A 13,922-nucleotide genomic window follows, 5' to 3' on the forward strand; every position below is an offset into this window, starting at 1 on the left:
ATGATAGAACCTACATCATAGGGCCTCCGCAATGGCCTGGCCTCACCACCTGGCAGGGCCAGTGCAATGGTATTGGGATACAGTGTACGAGAGGACCAGCTCAGGGGCAAAGGTTTTGCAATAAACACCCAAGATTAGCTTGCAGTCACCTTCTCATTGGACCTCAAATAATTTTTTTTTTTTTTTGGTCTTTTTAGGGCTGCACCTGCGGCATAGGAAGGTTCCCAGGCTCAGGGGCAAATCGGAGCTATAGCTGCCGGCCTGCACCACAGCTAAAGCAACACCAGATCCAAGCTGCATCTGCAAACTACACCCCAGCTCATGGCAATGCCAGATCCTTAACCCTCTGAGTGAGGCCAGGGATCGAACCTGTATCCTCATGGATACTAGTAAGATTCATTTCCACTGAGCCGTGATGGGAACCCCTCAAATAATTTTGGAGTGGCCTGTTTCCACTTTGTTCAGTACCTTTGGTGATGGTTAGCAGGTGGGACTTGGGCATATGTGCTTGTAGGTTCATAAACTATGGCCAATCCAGAGCCTTTCAGACTCATAGCCTGCATTGTGGTTCTTCCTTCCCCATCCACTGGCCATCCCAGACCTGCCGAGGCCCTGGCAGCTCTGGTGCTTATGCTCCAGTTCCTTCTCTGTAGAGCCATCTGTCCAGAGGCTGAGGGAGGCAGGTGGCCATGGGAGGTCCAGAGCAGAGAAGGGCAGCTGTACCTCCTCAAGCCCCCCTGGGCTCCCCACCTGCCCACACCACGTGGTTGTTCATGACCAGTCAGCGAAGGTGGAGGATTGCCTCCCTCCACGCCTGAGGTTATGAAGGTGCCACTTGGGCCCTGCTCGTGGCTGTCTAGTCAAATGACACTTCAGTGTTCCCTCTCAGTCTGCTTCTCCCTGGGACACAGACAAGCACCAGGGCTGGGTGAAGAATGGGCTTGAACCCTCCAAACACTCTGGCTGTCAGGCTGAGTTCCCTATACTCTGCTCATCTGTGCTGTGAATGAGATCTCCCTTAGGGAGCTCAGCCCCCGAATATACACCTGTCTCCAGTCACCCCCTCAGTTGGTCAAATGTGACTGAATAGATTTGAACCCCGGCGGTGGCCACAGCCTGAGCCTGCTCCTGGGTTGTGCCTCGTCCCTGGGTGAGAGACATTTGTGAGCTCCTCACCAGATGTGTTCAGACTCCCTTGGACCTCTGCAGAGGACCCAGCCCAGGCACTTCCCTGAGGCCTCTTAGCCCATCACCCCAACTATGTCAGACATGACCTTGTAGGTCTGCTTTCTTATTTGAGAGTGAGGGGAGTTGGGTCTAAGACTAGTTAAGGGGAGGCTAATCTCTGTAGACATGGTCTCTTTGTCTTTTGTCTTTTTTTAAGGGCTGCACCCATGGAATATGGACATTTCCAGGCTAGGGGGTCACATCGGAGCTACAGCTGCCAGCCTACATCACAGTCACAGCAACGTGGGATCCAAGCCACATCTGTGACCTGCACCACAGCTCATGGCAACACCAGATCCTTAACCCACTGACTGAAGCCAGGGATCAAACCAGCATCCTCATGGAAACTAGTAGGGTTCACTACTGCTGGACCACAAGGGGAGCTCCAACATGGACTCTTTATCTGGGGAATAGACAGCAGCAGCATCTTCCAGAGCCGGGACCTCAGGACAGGGGCATTCATCTTCCCCTATCTGAACTCAAGAGGTGTCAGTGGAAGAGTACTCTGGTGGGCTGTGGGGCTACATGGGTCCTTAGAGCTGACACCCAAGCTAACATTTATTCTGTGCCAGCTCCTTACGCGGACCATCTCACTGAACAAACACAAATGGTTTATGAACAAGACACTAGTATTATCCGTTCCACTTTCCAGATAAGGAACAGAGGTGCAAATAAGCTAGACTCAATTGGTAAATGGTAGAGCTAGGGTATGGATTCTGTCTGTATAGCTGGTGATCTTAAGGGACGAAAACAAATGAATTAGCAGAGGCAAGGACTCATCACCTAAGAGATGACAGATGTAAGGTCTGCTGGGGTTCAGCCCACTTTTTCTTAAACACATATTTTTCACTTTGAAAGCTGTATGGTCTCTGTCGCACCCACCCTGCCTTTGTAGCTCTAAAGCACCTGTATAGATCATCTGTAACCAAGTGGATGTGATGTGTTCCAATAAAGCTTTATTTATATTATAAATGGTGGGCTAGATTTGGCCCTCAGACCGCAGTTTGCCTCTCGTTGGACAGAGGAAAGAATGCGGGGTTTGGAGGAAGCCAGACCTTTCCTTCACTCCCCCTCAGATTAGTGGCCTCAGATTAGTCATTTAACCTCATCATCTTCAGCTTCCTCATGTCTAATAACTAACCCCTCTGGGGTGCTTCTTAACTGATTTCTTTTAAACTGATGTACTGAGCCCCTCTCAAGAGCCACATACTGTGATGGGAGCTTGAGATACAGCAAGAAACAGATGCTGTCCTGCCCTCATGGAGTCCACAGCCATGAGCACAACAAGATAACCTTGGGAAAGACATCAGCCAGCACCATGCTTGGCTCTGGCAGAAAGTCAACAAATATATCTCTTCCCACTGTCTCACCCATGACTCATCATTCAGGATCCACTGCTTTCTTTTTTGTCTTTTGTACCCATACTGAGGAAAGAGGCAGGAGCATGGGGTGGAACCCAGGACTTTAATATGTTGATAACCCATTTTTATACAATGCTGGCCTAATTGTGAATCATAATTTTTTCATTAACTGATCTCATTTTACTTGGTAATATCCATTTATGTATGTGAGAGCACTAAAACTCCATTTCCGTTAAATATTATATGATTCAGTTGGTTCACTGATTTAGACTTTTACTACGCCCTATTCCAAATGAATGAGTCATCCATCTTTTTAGAGATAACAAGGACCTTCAAGATCAGGCCAGCCCTATGTTTCTGTTCAAACATGCCCAGTGTGGGGGACAAAGGGAAACCAGCATTTGGGGATGGAGCTTTGAACAGCACCATGGTCCTAAAAGCTCTTGCTTTGGCATAGAAATGTACACATGGTATGCCTTTTACTCCTTAATATGCCCTAATATGTTTCAGACATCTGTTTCCTTCCATCTCTTTAAAGAAAATTGATACCAAGATGATAGGCCATGTTTGTCTTTGAAATTCACTTCTCTCCAGCCCTTTGCTCCCTAGAGGCAGTATTTCTTAGTGGTTAGGACCACTGCCTCAGGGGACAGACTTCCTGAGATTGAATCTCAGCTACTTCCTTCTGAGTGACTGGGACAAGTTTCTTATTCTCTCTGTGTCTTCTTGCTCTCATCACCTATAAAATGGGCTAATAGTTCTCACCTCCTAGGATAAGATGAATTGGTATGTGAAAAAAAGCTTACTGGAGTTCCTGTCCTGGCGCAGCAGAAACAAATCTGACTAGGAACCATGAGGTTGTGGGTTCGATCTCCGGTCTCACTCAGTGGGTTAAGGATCTGGTATTGCCATGAGCTGTAGAGAAGGTCACAGACACGGCTCGGATCTGGTGTTCCTGTGGCTGTGGTGTAGGCTGGCAGCTCCAATTTGACCCCTAGCCTGGAAACCTCCATATGCCATGAGTGTGGCCCTAAAAAGCAAATAAATAAATACATACATAAAAATATAAGTTAATAATAAAATAAATAAATTAAAAAAAAAATGAAAAAAGCTTACAGCAGACTCGTGGTAAGTGACAGTTATCCAAGGAGTTACATGGTGGGTCCCCAGGACATGCATGTTCACCCAGCACGCATGAGTCTGATGTGCACGAGTTTTATCTCTCTGACTGAGGTCTCTGGCAATGGTGTGCTTGCTCTTCTTTCAGTATCATCAGCTCTCTAATTTGCAGGGAACTCTAACAGCCCCTTCTGTCCATGACATCCTTTGCGTGCCTCCAATGATAGGGGCTTCCTCCCCCCAGAGCACCCCTTCCATGATGGGAGGGTACTGGTAGTGGTCCCCCTATTATTCCCAGGTCTCCTTCCCTCTCCCAAACTGGCTCTTTTGAGAGTCTCTCAGGAGGAAGTCATCATAAGAGCTGTGGTCCATAGCTCTGAGCTCCCCAACATTGTAGACCCTAGAACCTTAGCACCTTGTCTATCTCCAATCTGTACTTTTAAGTTACCTAGCTAAGGTGTGCTGTGCACCTGCTCACTCCATCCAGACAGCTGAAGGGACCCTACCTAACCCTCTTCTGCTTCCTTCTGGCCCCTGTCTCATCTCTTTTTTTTTTTTTTGATACTTTATTTTTTTTATTACTCAAATGAATTTATCACCTCTCTAGTTGTATAATGATCATGAAAATCTAATTTCACAGGATTTCCATCCCACAGCCCAAGCACATCCCCCCACCCCCCAAACTGTCTCTTCAGGAGACCATATGTTTTTCAATGTCTGTGAGTCAGCATCTGTTCTGCAAAGAAGTTGTCTGTCCTTTTTTCAGATTCCACACATCAGTGAAAGCATTTGATGTTGGTGTCTCATTGTATGGCTGACCTCACTTAGCATGATAATTTCTAGGTCCATCCATGTTGCTAAAAATGCAGACATTTTGTTCTTTTTAATGGCTGAGTAATATTCCATTGTGTATATGTACCACATCTTCTTGATCAACTCCTCTGTCGATGGACATTTACATTGTTTCCATGTCTTGGCTATTGTAAATTGTGCTGCAGTGAACATCGGAGTGCATGTGTCTTTGCGAGTCATGGTTTTCTCTGGATAGATGCCCAGGGGTGGGATTGCTGGATCAAATGGTAGTTCTATGTTTAGTTTTCTGAGGAATCTCCATACTGCTTTCCACAGTGGCTGCACCAATCTACAATCCCACCAACAGTGTACTAAGGTTCCTTTTTCTCCACACCCTCTCCAGCACTTATTGTTTGTAGACTTTTGGATGATCGCCATTCTGGCTGGTGTAAGGTGGTACCTCATAAGAGGTTTTGATTTTCATTTCTCTAATAGTGAGTGATGTTGAACGTCTTTTCATGTGTTTTTTGGCCATCTGTATGTCTTCTTTGGAGAACTGTCTGTTTAGATCTTCTTCCCATTTTTAGATGGGTTTGTTTGTTTTTTTGGTATGGAGCTGCAGAAGGTGTTTATAAATTTTGGAGATTAATCCCTTGTCAGTTGTCTCATCTCTTTTTATATCACGTTTACAAGCGTGGAAGATGCCATCCAGTGGGCTTGGCATCTCTGTCCCATATCTCTGATTTCTGACCTTACATGGTGAGCCTGACTACCTCTGCTGGGAATGAATTCCATAGACCTGACCCATTAGCCTGTATTCTGGCAAGACCTGTAAAAGAGGCATTAAAATGACCCAATAGGCTCTCCTCGCTATAGCTGTGCACTTACCATTCGCTGTGCACTTATTCTGAGACATACACTAGTCTGAGTGCTTTATATACATTATTGTACATTATCCTCACAGATCTTGAGGGTGGTGGATGGGTGTTATTATTCTCCCATTATGGGTGGGGAAAGTGTCAAGAGATTGTTGGCTTGTGATCATGTAACCAGTGAATGGTGGACCAGGGATTTATTTGAATCCATGTCCTTATGAATCCAAGCCTCTGCTCTTATAGGTAATAATGCCCCCTCCATTTCCTTAGAAAGTTTCAGAAAAACCATGAGCTCTTTTTGATCTGGCATGAGAACTGGCCCCACAAATTCTAACAAGGGTACAATAAGCAGTGCCCGGAGTGAGGGAGGTTTGCGGATAGTATGGCCATCCTCTGTGCCAATGAAGCTCCATCCGGATGGGCAGAGTCTGAAGCATCAGAAGACAGTGCGACAGGGGGTCCTTGCAGCCAGGTGAATGTTGTGCTGTGGGGCTGGGCAACTCACAGCAGGACCAGACAGTGGAGGGGGAGGTGGGCTGGCAAAAACTGGGCAGGGGAGCAGATCCTTAGCTCGGGGACCTGGGTGTGGGGCAGGCTTGGAACTGACAGGGAAAGAGGGTGTGATCTGGGGAAAAGAGGAGTGGAAGCCCCATTCAAGAGCTGGGACCGGGAGGTCCCGTCTTGGCTCAGCGGAAACAAATCTGACTAGTAACCATGGGGATGCAGGTTCAATCCCTGGCCTTGTGGTGCAGATCATGGACACGGCTCAGATCTGGCATTGCTGTGGCTGTGGTGTAGGCCGGCAGCTATAGTTCTGATTCAACCCCTAGCCTGGAAACTTCCATAAGCCTTGGGTGCAGCCCTAAAAAAAAAAAAAAAGAAAAAGAGCTGGGGCTAGCATCTCTAATGAGAAGGCAAACTGGGCGTTCTGACTTAAAGCTGTGGGGCATCAGGATCACCACCATCAGCTTCCCAGCAGACCTTGTGGGGTATATTTCTATATCCTTTGTGCTAGTGGTTGTCGGGTGGATGATTGGATGAATGAATAGATAAATGAGTGTGGGAAAGTGTGAAGACTTCAATCTGCCTTCCCCCACCCCCAAAGATGGGGCTGAGGTCTCTTGATCCAAGGCAGTGGAGAGGAAGAGCAAGGGGTTGTCATGGCATATGCAGGGGTACACTCTGACCCACTTCTCCTATCCCTTCTTTCTCCAGAGGCCCCTGCCAAACCTGAGGAGGCAGAGGCTGAGCCCTTCACAGACTCCTCTCTGTTTGCACACTGGGGCCAGGACCTCAGCCCCGAAGGCCGGCGAGTGGCCCTGAAGCAGTTCCAGTACTACGGCTACAACGCCTACCTCAGTGACCGCCTGCCTCTCGACCGGCCTCTGCCTGACCTCAGACCCAGTGGGTGAGCAGAGTCAGTGGCTGGGCTCTTGTTGACCTGCCTGGGGGGAGGTGGAGTCTCTATGGTGCTGGGAACAGAGGCAGGACTCGGTGTCTAAACTCCTGGGTCTCTTTCCAGCTTCAGCCAGGGTCTGCCCCCTCAGTCCACACTGGGAAAGTCTACTTCCCCTTTCTCCCCCAGCCTCAGTTTCTCCATCTTCTAAGCAGGGGGAGGGCTTTCTTCCATTAGAAATTTTGAGGATCGGAGTTCCATCATGGCTCAGTAGTTAATGAATCCAACTAGGAACCACGAGGTTACAGGTTCGATCTCTGGCCTTGCTCAGTGGGTTAAGAATCTGCGGTTGCTGTGAGCTGTGGTGTAGGTTGCAAACATGGCTTGGATCCCACATTGCTGTGGCTCTGGTGTAGACTGGCGACTACAGCTCCAATTCGACCCCTAGCCTGGGAACCTCCATGTTTCTCAGGTGCAGCCCTAGAAAAGACAAAAAAAAAAAAAAAAAAAAAAAAAGAAAGAAAGAAAGAAAGAAATTTTGAGGATGAATAACCTCATTTAATCCTTAAGGGCACAGGAATCATCTTGCATTCCTGTTAATAAGTCATCTTAACCCAATTAGTTGCTTTTTTTTATGAACAATTATTTTTTCACGTAAATTAGTTTTTTAAAGTACATCCGTCTTCTGAAGCTAACAAGTCATTACACCCGACGGAGAAGTCTGTCTTGACTTCGTTCTTTGTTGCAGAAGATGTTCCTTTAAGGTTCAGTTAGAATTTTTATTACTCCTAATTATTAAAAATGTGGGCACGTACCACAGCTGAGAAAATCTCATTAATTTTTGTGAGATTTCCCCCCCGCCACACACACACACACACACACACACACACTTTCTTTTCCCCTCTTCATTTTAAAATTTTTCTTAAAGCTGCAAACTGCAGTAAGCTTATATCTGGAGTTTTCAGGAAAGAGCTTGCCGCTAGGTTTAGAGGCTATGTTCTTTAGGAAGAAGAGTTCATTTCAGGTTCAGAGACATTTATTGAGCACCTGCTGTATGTTGTATAATTGGGTGTGGTTTTTCTTGGCCCAAGGGAACCTGGCTGGGCTCTGGGATGAAAGAGCAGCTGAGGATTTATAAGGGGAGCGAAGAGTAGATGTTCATTTAAAGAATATTTATAAGTACTTAGGCACCAGCATAGTCTAGGCACAGGGATAGAGAAGTGAACAAAGCAGACAGGAATCCTTGCCTTCCTGGACCTTGTGTTCTAGGTGGGCGAGGACAGATGATAAAGTGAAGAAGTTACCTATGTAGCAGGTTAGATAGTAGTAAGTACTGTGGAGAAATATAAGGTGGAAGAGGGAAATAAGAACAGCCTGGAAGAGGAGGAAAAGTCGAATTTTTAATGCGATGGTTAGAGGAGGCCTCCCTAAGAAGGTGAATTTTGAACCAAGACCTAGAGGAGATGAGGAAGTGAGCCATGTGGATATATCCAGGGCAAAAACTTCCTGAGTAGAGGGACTGGCATGTGCAAAGGTCCTGAGGTCAACATATGCCTGGCATGTTTGAAGAAGAGGAAGGAGGCCCATGTGGCTAGAATAGAGAAAGCAAGAAGGCAAGAGTTGGAGATGAGGTCAGAGGGGCAACAGGGAACAGATCAAGTTGGTATTGGGTGGCGGGGCAGCTCTCAAACTTGGCTGCACATTCAATTCCCCTGGGAACTTTAAAATAATCCTGATGCTAGACTACACCCTAGACCATTTAGGTAAGAGTTCCCAGAGGTGGCACTCAGTGTCCATGTTGTTTAAAGTTCTCAGGTGAGGGAGTTCCCGTTGTGGCGCAGTGGAAACAAATCTGACTAGGAACCATGTGGTTGTGGGTTCAATCCCTGGCCTTGTTCAGTGGGTTAAGGATCTGACGTTGCCATGAGCTGTGGTGTAGGTTGCAGACACGGCTCAGATCTGATGTGGCTGTGGCTGTGGCTGTGATGCCGGCAGCTCTAGCTCCTATTGGATCTCTAGCCTGGGAACCTCCGTATGCCGTGAGCATGGCCCTAAAAGGCAAAAAAAAAAAAAAAAAAAAAAAAAAAGTTCTCAGGTGAGCAGGTGAATCCACAGTTCAGCCCAGGTTAAGAATTGCAAAGAAGGGCTCTGTCCACTGCTGCAAGGTATGTGGCTTTTATCTTATGAGGGGCTACATGGGAAGAGCTTGAGCAGATTAGGTAGGTACCCTGACTGTCATTTTGAAAGCCCTTTCTGGTTGCTGTGTTAAGAGCAGATTGAAAGGGCCAGAGTGGAATCAGTGAGACCAGTTAGGAAGCTTATGCATGTCTCAATGAATGTAGTGGTAGCCTGGACCATGATGGCAGTGGGGCAGATGCTGAGATGAGGTTTGGATTCTGGGAAAATCCTGTAGGTGACTTTGACTAGGTCTAAGCCCTCTGGGAGTGTTACAGAGACGGTGCTTGGGGCTGGAGGAGAAGCAGGTTTGATGTGAGGAGAACCTAGAGGCTCTGGCAAAAGGGTCCTCAGAAAAATGGGGTCCCCAGCACCTTGCAGGGGCCTTGGCTATGACCGTGGCTAGCACAGGAGCTGTGGACTCAGGCACACCTCAGTGCATGTTTGTTCCATATTAAATGGGAAATAAGAAGGAAGCCAGGGAAAGGCTTACTTACTTGCTTACTGCAGTGTGGCTGTGATGCTGGTGTTCACATGGGCCTTCCCACGTGGACCACGCCAACCTGCAGGGAGGGCGGCAAGGAACTGGCATGACTGCCCATTCAGAGCTGAGGACATTGAGAAGAAGGGAGGGTAAGGGTTCTGTCTAAGGTCACATAGTTGGTGAAGTGGACAAGCTGAGATGCCAAATCTCTGCCTTTGACAGAAGCTCACAGCTGCGTTGGCTTTGACCATGCACGAGGCTTGCTGAGAGCTGGTGGAAACTTCTTTGAGGGGGTGCCCTGGATGCTAGTCCTTCCTGCTTCCAAGGGGGAGAAGAGGGGAGTTGTAGGGTGGAGGGGATGAGGCCCTGTGGCTTTTCTCAAAAGGTCTGGGCTTCCCAGCCAGCCCGCTCTGAAGGAAGTGCATTTTGGGAGGCAGCCCAGCCTGAACTTCCGGAGTTTGCTAAGATATGGACTCCAGGTGGGCAGAATTCTGTGGTTTCCTCCAGAACCACTGCAGAGAAGCAGTAATCATCATGGAAAGACCTTTCCTCTGCACAGAGCTTTACAGTTTATGGAGCTTCCACACTTCCCATGTGAGACAGAGTGACTGCTGTCAACCCCTTTCATAGCCAGAAAAACAGAATCTCTGATAAAAGAGCTAAGCCTTTTTACTCTCCAGGGGAGCTCCTGCAGTGGCTTTACGGTTGGTGGTTTCTCTTTGCACATGAATTTGGAAGATCCTGTCTTGTTCTACTTCAGCCAGACACACACCCGAGATCGGAGAGCTGTTGGGGGACCTCTCCAAACAAGCATGTGCTTGGATAAAACAATGCCTGTCTTTGTCTGTTAATTTCCATGAAAACATTCTTGCCTTGTAACAAGGTCATCGCTTGCTTATCCCGTTTAACTCATTTCAGAAACATCCTTTCAGTATCTTCACTGTCATCCTATTTTAAATTACACTGACAAACATTTATATAGCATGAGCTGGGTTTTCAGGGACATGTTTGGCACTTTATTAATATTAGGTCTTTGATGTTTCACAGTAACTTTCTGGAGTTAAGTACTCGTCTAGAAATGCACAGTTTTTCTTTACACCTTACTCACAACACTTCTGACATCAGATGTGGGGTTCCCCCCCACACACACACTAATCAAATTCTGTGACAGCAGCTGGATATCCCTACAATTCAATTTGGTTTAGATAATATCTACCTGGAGTTAGTGTCAGATCCTGTCCATTAAGGCCTCAGTCCTATAGGACTGGCCCCACTTCAGATGCCAGTCACAAGTCCCAGGTTGTCACCTGTTCTTTTCACTGATGGGCTACAGATCAGGGTTCGACCCCTCCTTGGGTTCAGTAATTTGCTAGAATGGCTCATAGAAGTCAGAGACATACTTTCTTACATTTGCTAGTTGATTATAAAGGACATGGGAAAAGAACCAAATGAACAGGCAGGTGAAAGAGACATAGAATAAGGCCTGGGAGGGTTCTGAGCCCAGGGGCTTCTGTGCCCGTGGACTTGGGGTGCATCGTCCTCCCACTATGAGGATGTGTTCACATCCCAGAAGCTCTTGGAACCCCATACTTCAGGGATTTTTATGGGGGCATCATCACATAGGCATAAATGGTTGTTCCCTCATTTTCCAGCCTCTCTCATCTCTCCAGAGGATGAGGGGGGGCGGGGTAGGGCTGAAAGTTCCGAATTGCTAATCTTGGCTTGATCTTTCCAGTAACCAGCCCTCATTCAGGAGCATATCAAGAATCTCCTCATTAGATCCAAAGATACTCCTAGAAATCCCAAGGGACTTGGGAGCTCTGGGCCAGACACTCCTTTCACTCAGGAAATTATAAGGGATTTAGGAGCTCTGGGTCAAGAACGAGGTCAAAAATTAAATATTATCAGGACCTGGGGGAAGAACCCATTATAGGTATTTCTTACTATTTCACAGTATTATTATTATTATTAGTCTCCACTTTACAATTGAGGGAACTGAGGCACAGAGAGATTATATAATGTGCCCAAGGTCACTGGTGGTAGAGCTGGGATTTGAACTCAGGCAGTCTGGCAATAGAATTTGTGCCTGGAGCCATCAGTGTATTTTATAGTATCCATTTGTATCCCTCTAATGGAGATGAGGACATGCTTCCACAGGTGCAGCATGGAGCTGATCAGTTTGTTTGGGTCCGGAAGTGGAAAAATTGTTCTAGTGAACCCCAAACCTGCTAAGTAGGTGGAGGGGAGCCTCAGCTATGGCTGATGTTGGGATCTGGGGCAAAGGGCTGGGGGTGAAGGGAGCATCTGGAAGGGAAGCCCCAGGCTAAGGACAGTCTCCAGAAGAATCACACCAGGGGCACATTGCTCAGCCCCCAACCTCTGTGCCTTGTCTCCTGTTACCTCCTATTTGTCCTTGGGGATTTCTGCCCCAGCAGGCATCCTTGGATTCTGCACTTTGCTTTTTGAGTTCTTGACTTTGCTTTTCCAAGTTCTAACCCTGATGTCATGCTTGTTGGCTTCATTCCTAGACCAGAAAGTGTGTGTCCTGAATTCTGCCCCACCCCCACTTCCATCATCTTGGCTGGGCCCTTATTTGGTCTCCTTTCTTGATCATCTGACCCACCTTGTTATCTGGCTGAGAGAGGACCCAGCTATGCTCAGTGTTTTATGCACAGGACAAGATGTAACCAGGAGAAAAAGTCCGTCCATCTGGTTACTAGGCTTCATGAGTTTATCCATCCAAGAAATATTTATTGAGCACCACATGTGTGCCAGGGACCCAGTAAGGTACCAGACAAAGAAATTTACACAAGGAGTTTATACTGTAGTGGGATTCAAAGTGGAAGGTGGTGGGAGAGCAAGGCAGGTAATTAGAAAACTTGCAGATGATCTTCTGCTTCCTTTTTTTTTTTTAAGACTGCACCCAGAATATGGAAGTTCCCAGGCTAGGGATCAAATTGGAGCTGCAGCTGCCAGGGTACACCACAGCCACAGCAATGCCAGATCTTTAACCCACTGAGTGAGGCCAGGGATCCAACCCAAAATCTCATGGTTCCTAGTTGGATTTGTTTCTGCTATGCCATGATGGGAACTCCAAGCTCCTGCCTCCTTGGAGATGAATCATTCTTTCAGGTTTCTACTAAGTCAAAGGTTGCTCTTGATGCCCACAGAAACCCTCTCCTCCTGGAGCCTCTACCCAAGGAGGTGGAACCTGGAGAGTGGCATCTGCAAGGAGCCTCCCTTTACCAATTTTGACTGCCCTCCCCTGGGAAAGGAAGGACATGGGAACTGTAAATGCCACACTTTTGTTAGCCTTATCTGCACTCTTTGATCCATGCAGAGAGAGGACATATTTCCTCCAGGATGCTTGGCTTTCAGGGAAGTCGAAGTGCCATTCATTATTCCTGCATTATCGTAATAAGAGCAGACAGAGCAGGCCCCTTGACTATCCAAGTGGGAAAACCCAAGGGAGACAGGACAGTGGTGGCCTCCTCTGGTGAGCCTCCTGGATCTCATCCTGCTGAGGGGTTTGCCTCCTTGCTTCCAGGGAGAAAAGCTGCACCTCGGCTTGTCTGGACATTGCTTCATCCCTCACAGCTTCTGATGCAAGCTCCAAACAGCCACTTGGCTTTCTTTATGTCTCTCCTCCTGCTTATCCATAGACTCCAAAATAACCTCCTAGAGGCAAAAAGAGAAAAAGGGGGAAACAAGCCTTTTTTTTTTTTTTTTTTTTTTTTTTTTAAAGCAGTTCTATTTACCTTTTTCTTTTTAGGCCACACCTGCGGCATATGGAAGTTCCCAGACTAGGGGTCGAATCGGAGCTGTAGCCACTGGCCTACACCACAGTCACAGCAACACCAGATCCGAGCCAAGTCTGCGACCCACACCGCAATTCACAGCAACGCCGGATCCTTAACTCACTGAACGAGGCCGGGGATCAAACCCACAACCTCATAGTTCCTAGTTGTATTCATTTCTGCTACACCACATGGGAACTCCAAGGGAAAACAAATCTTGATTGGGGTGTGGACTATATACATTTGTCAAAATGCATCAAGCTATATGCTTAAGAGCTGTGTGTTTTACCACATGTAAATTAAACACCAATTGTTTGAAAAAATTAAGCTATGAGAAGGAGATCAGGAAAGTCATTTGCCCATGGGATGGAGAGGAAGGATGGAGGTGACATGTTTTGGGAGGTCACTGAGAAGATGGGTTGTGATTGTGGGGAAGGAGGATCATGGGGGTGAAAGTAAGCTCACCAGCTCAGGACAGGAAGGTGAGGGTGTGCCCCCCCAGTGGCAGTCAGTGGGGTAGGTAGCATATGGGTAATCACTAGTTCCATAGCAGCAGGTGCCTTCTTCATTCTTTTCTGCAGGGAGTGGGCGTTATTTCCATACAGGGCCCAGGGAGAAATGAAGGGATGAGCACCTGATCTAGTGGGATTTTGGGTGTGGGTAGGAAAAGGGGGGAACTCTAGGTCTCCAGTTTTA

General features: G+C 47.2%; 1 protein-coding gene across 4 annotated transcripts in view; it reads left to right on the forward strand.

The window, feature by feature from the left end:
• The window catches only part of GALNT18 (polypeptide N-acetylgalactosaminyltransferase 18), a 488,883-nt gene that overhangs the window by 166,129 nt on the left and 308,832 nt on the right, over positions 1-13,922 (forward strand). For all 4 annotated transcript variants that reach the window (XR_014837270.1, XR_014837271.1, XM_085012065.1 and 1 more), the window contains exon 2: positions 6,590-6,782. Coding sequence is in view for 2 of the 4 variants with exons in the window: in XM_085012065.1 (XP_084868191.1) it covers positions 6,590-6,782 (193 nt within the window). In the remaining 2 variants the exon portion in view is untranslated. The remainder of the gene's footprint in view (positions 1-6,589; positions 6,783-13,922) is intronic.

The sequence above is a fragment of the Sus scrofa genome, chromosome 2, assembly GCF_054392235.1.
Source record: "Sus scrofa isolate SSC_HxYL_T2T_F1_AM1 chromosome 2, Sscrofa_HxYL_maternal_Yorkshire_Landrace_v2.0, whole genome shotgun sequence".
Taxonomy (NCBI): Eukaryota; Metazoa; Chordata; class Mammalia; order Artiodactyla; family Suidae; genus Sus; species Sus scrofa.